At 40.8% G+C, this 3,343-nt stretch overlaps 1 protein-coding gene across 2 annotated transcripts in view; it reads right to left on the minus strand.

Annotated features, from left to right (window-relative positions):
* Positions 1 to 1,435: 1,435 nt before the first annotated feature.
* Positions 1,436 to 3,343, minus strand: part of LOC106870415 (uncharacterized) — a 142,670-nt gene continuing 140,762 nt past the window's right edge. For both annotated transcript variants that reach the window (XM_014916480.2, XM_014916479.2), the window contains exon 14: positions 1,436 to 3,291. In XM_014916480.2, the coding sequence (XP_014771966.1) occupies positions 2,609 to 3,291 (683 nt within the window). In that variant the 3' untranslated portion in view covers positions 1,436 to 2,608. The remainder of the gene's footprint in view (positions 3,292 to 3,343) is intronic.

Genomic DNA, 3,343 nt, shown 5'->3' on the forward strand with positions numbered 1-3,343 from the left:
CTAGTGTCCATATACTTTACAGACTTGTGGAGCTTTGTCGAACAGCTGTTGTTGCGTGTAGGACGGATCCGATTATCAACTGAGACCGTCGTGAAGATTGCCCTGCCGCCTTCCTTTGGCCGGGAACAAAAGGCAGTTTTCCTCTGTCTGCTGGTTATGGCGAAAGAAGCAGTGCGGTGGACGAGATTGAAAGGACTGAAGACAGATACTTTCCTCTTCAGCAAAGACCTCATCAACTTTTCCAAGTTCCAGCTGAAAAGGGAAATGAGAGTAGTGAGGGGAGTTTTTCCTCACAGTAAATTTGTTGAAAGGTGGGTGAATGTGGCGAGGATAGCCCGTATGAATGGGCCTACTCTGAACTTTCGTTTGTAAACCGGAAGAATTTGAGAAGGAGAGAGGCACCTGCTGAGGTGCATATGGCGGTTGGGATAACCAGAATGCGGGGGTTTCCTAGGTTGTGCCTGTGAGGAACTCCTCCCTTTTGGGGAAACTTTATGGATCTTTTTTAAAACGGGGGCCACATTTTTCATTAACGAAACACTTTGAAACTTGGAACACTGGTAGAATGTGTCATATAAAACATCTTTTTCTCTTAGTCTTCTTAAAAAAAAAAGAAATCCATAAATTATTCCATGTTAAAGTTGTCGTATTTCTGTAATTTCAACCAATCACTGACGTCCATTCAGCCGATATACATTAAGTGCCGACTACATAAACAAACGATTCTGAAACAATTAACCCTAACCCTAACCCTAACTCTAACCCTAACCCTAACCCTAGGGTTAGAGTTAGGGTTAGGCTTAGGCTTAGGCTTAGGGTTAGGGTTAAAGCAAATTTAAAATGAAAAAAGCAAATAAAACGAAGAATCGTTTGTTTATGTAGTCGGCACTTAACGTATATCGGCTGAGTGGACGTCAGTGATTGGTTGAAATTATCGAAATAAGACAATTTTTTACATGAAATAAATTCGAATACAAAAATATTTTTCTGTTCTATAACACAAAATAGATAAGTATACGAAGTTTGAAAGTCTTTCGGTACCAAAAACACTACGTAAAACATTAATGAAAAATGTGGCCCCCGTTTTAAAAAAAGATCCAATTTTATTGTTTGTTTTGTTGCTTTTGTTATACACAGCATTGTTCAAGACCCCACTTGTCCCTTGTATTGTATCGTCCATATTTGTTTTGTGTTCGGCCTTGTGGCCAATAAAAGAAATTATTATTATTATTATTATTATTATTATTACTTATTCACCAAAGAAAGAACACAGGTAGTACTTATTTATGAATCCAGATGGGAAGTTGTAACTGGCTGCACTGGGATTTGAACCGAAATCAATGAGTTATCAAGATAGATGATGTAAAGTATAAAGTGCACATATTTACAACCAGTCCTTTCCTATAGGGCCAAAAAATTAAGGAAGGACGAACAATTTTGATATAAACTACTTTTTATTTCAACTTCCCTGAAAAAATAAACGGTAAGAAATACTAAATACAAGAGAAAAGAATTAGATCGCACTGTTGTGGTTGTTGATGATGATGATAATGATTGTTGTTGTGGTGGTGGTGGTGGTACTACTGCTACTGATGATGATATGATAATGATGATTAAAGATCCTAAATAAATTTGTTGAGTAACATCAAGTGGATAAGACAGCATTATCAGCAGCATCTTAGTTTCTCTGCTGCTGCTTCTTCTGTAAATAGTTGCTATTCCATCTGATTTCCTGGTCTAGCTTCAAAGATAGCTTGCTAGCAGCGGCGGCGGCGGAGACGGTAGTGGCGACGGCGTTGGTAGTGGTGGTGGTGTTAGTGGTGATGCTGTATACTTTCATCCCATGTAGAAACCACCACAGTCAACGCTATAGCTACCATCAATTCCCATCATCACCCCAACCACCACTACCACTACCACCACCACTGATAGCTCTGTCTCCCCCCCCCCAGCAGCGTCACTACTCACCCTACCAACAAATGAAACATTCCGACAACTTTTTCCTGCCTCATCTATTTACAATTTCAGTTCCAGAGCGCTGTTGCTACTGCCATTGCAGTTGTAGTTGTTGTTCCTATTAACGATGATACTCATGATGAGGTTGATGTTAATACAAAAGTTCTTTCTTTGTTGATTGTTAATTGTTGTTGTTGCTGTTGTTCTAATTCTCTCACTTTTTTCCTGTTTTTAATTTACTTTTTTTGCTCTTTCTTTCTTCCCCCCTCCCCACTCCTGGTAGCTTGCCGCCAACTCTAAGAAAGATACACACCTCCTTTAATGCATACATACATACATACATACATACATACATACATGTGTGTGTATGTGCGCGCGCACGTATGTAACTATTTATACACACATACATATATGAACGCATGCACACACACACATACAGGCGCATGCACGCACGCACGCACCCGTAAACCATGACCAAACTTGGAGCGATGTCTGTAACTTCAAACCAACGTTACTGAACGCTATACGTTCCTAGAAGTAAAAGCAAGCTACACCTCAAACCAACACCCCCATCCTCTCCTAAAACCTCCCACGTCAGCACACTCACCCACACTTACAGATCATTGTAAGCCACCCCGCCTCCGCCTTTATCTTAATACAGATGATATGTTCTAATTAGAGGCTGTTGCTCCCGCTGGGCATCGAATCGACGACTAGGATATATGGTATCCGAATCAGAATCACTACTAAGAGACATCTTGTTGGCAGCCATCGCTGCCCGATTTATTTTCGAGTTTAGATAACCAATGCTACTGTTAGACTGCTTAGTACTCAAAGAAGTGGACATCTTACTATTATCGTGAGTAAACTTTAGCGGCCTAAACCATTCATTATTACGCCTAAAGTTACCAATGGCATCATTAAAGCTGAGGGATTTCACAGCCTCACCTGTATAAGTTGTAGCAGCAGGATTAGGGGTGTTATCATTAGCACTACTCCCACTACCACTACCACCAACACCACCACCACCAACACCACCACCACCACCACCAGTATTACGTGAAATGTGATTAGTGACTGGGTCATCGGTGTCACCGTTGTAGCCATCTTCTTTATCGGTCATCTTGGCATCGCGTTCGCAGTGGTTGTGGTAGTCGTAGTAGCGGCGATCGTTGTGATGGTTATGGCCTTGATAGAGGTTGATGTGAGTGTTGTCATCGTCGTCAGTAGGAGGATGAAGCTTGTACCTTGTGTAGCCAAACAGTAGAGATGATACGAAAACCCAGAAATGGAATGAAAGAACAGTTCCAATATAAGGAAGATGGTAGAGAAGACCTATAGAGGGTAAAAAAGAAACAATGACTTAGCAAACAACATATATATATAT

Source organism: Octopus bimaculoides, chromosome 5 (genome assembly GCF_001194135.2).
Source record: "Octopus bimaculoides isolate UCB-OBI-ISO-001 chromosome 5, ASM119413v2, whole genome shotgun sequence".
Lineage (NCBI taxonomy): Eukaryota > Metazoa > Mollusca > Cephalopoda > Octopoda > Octopodidae > Octopus > Octopus bimaculoides.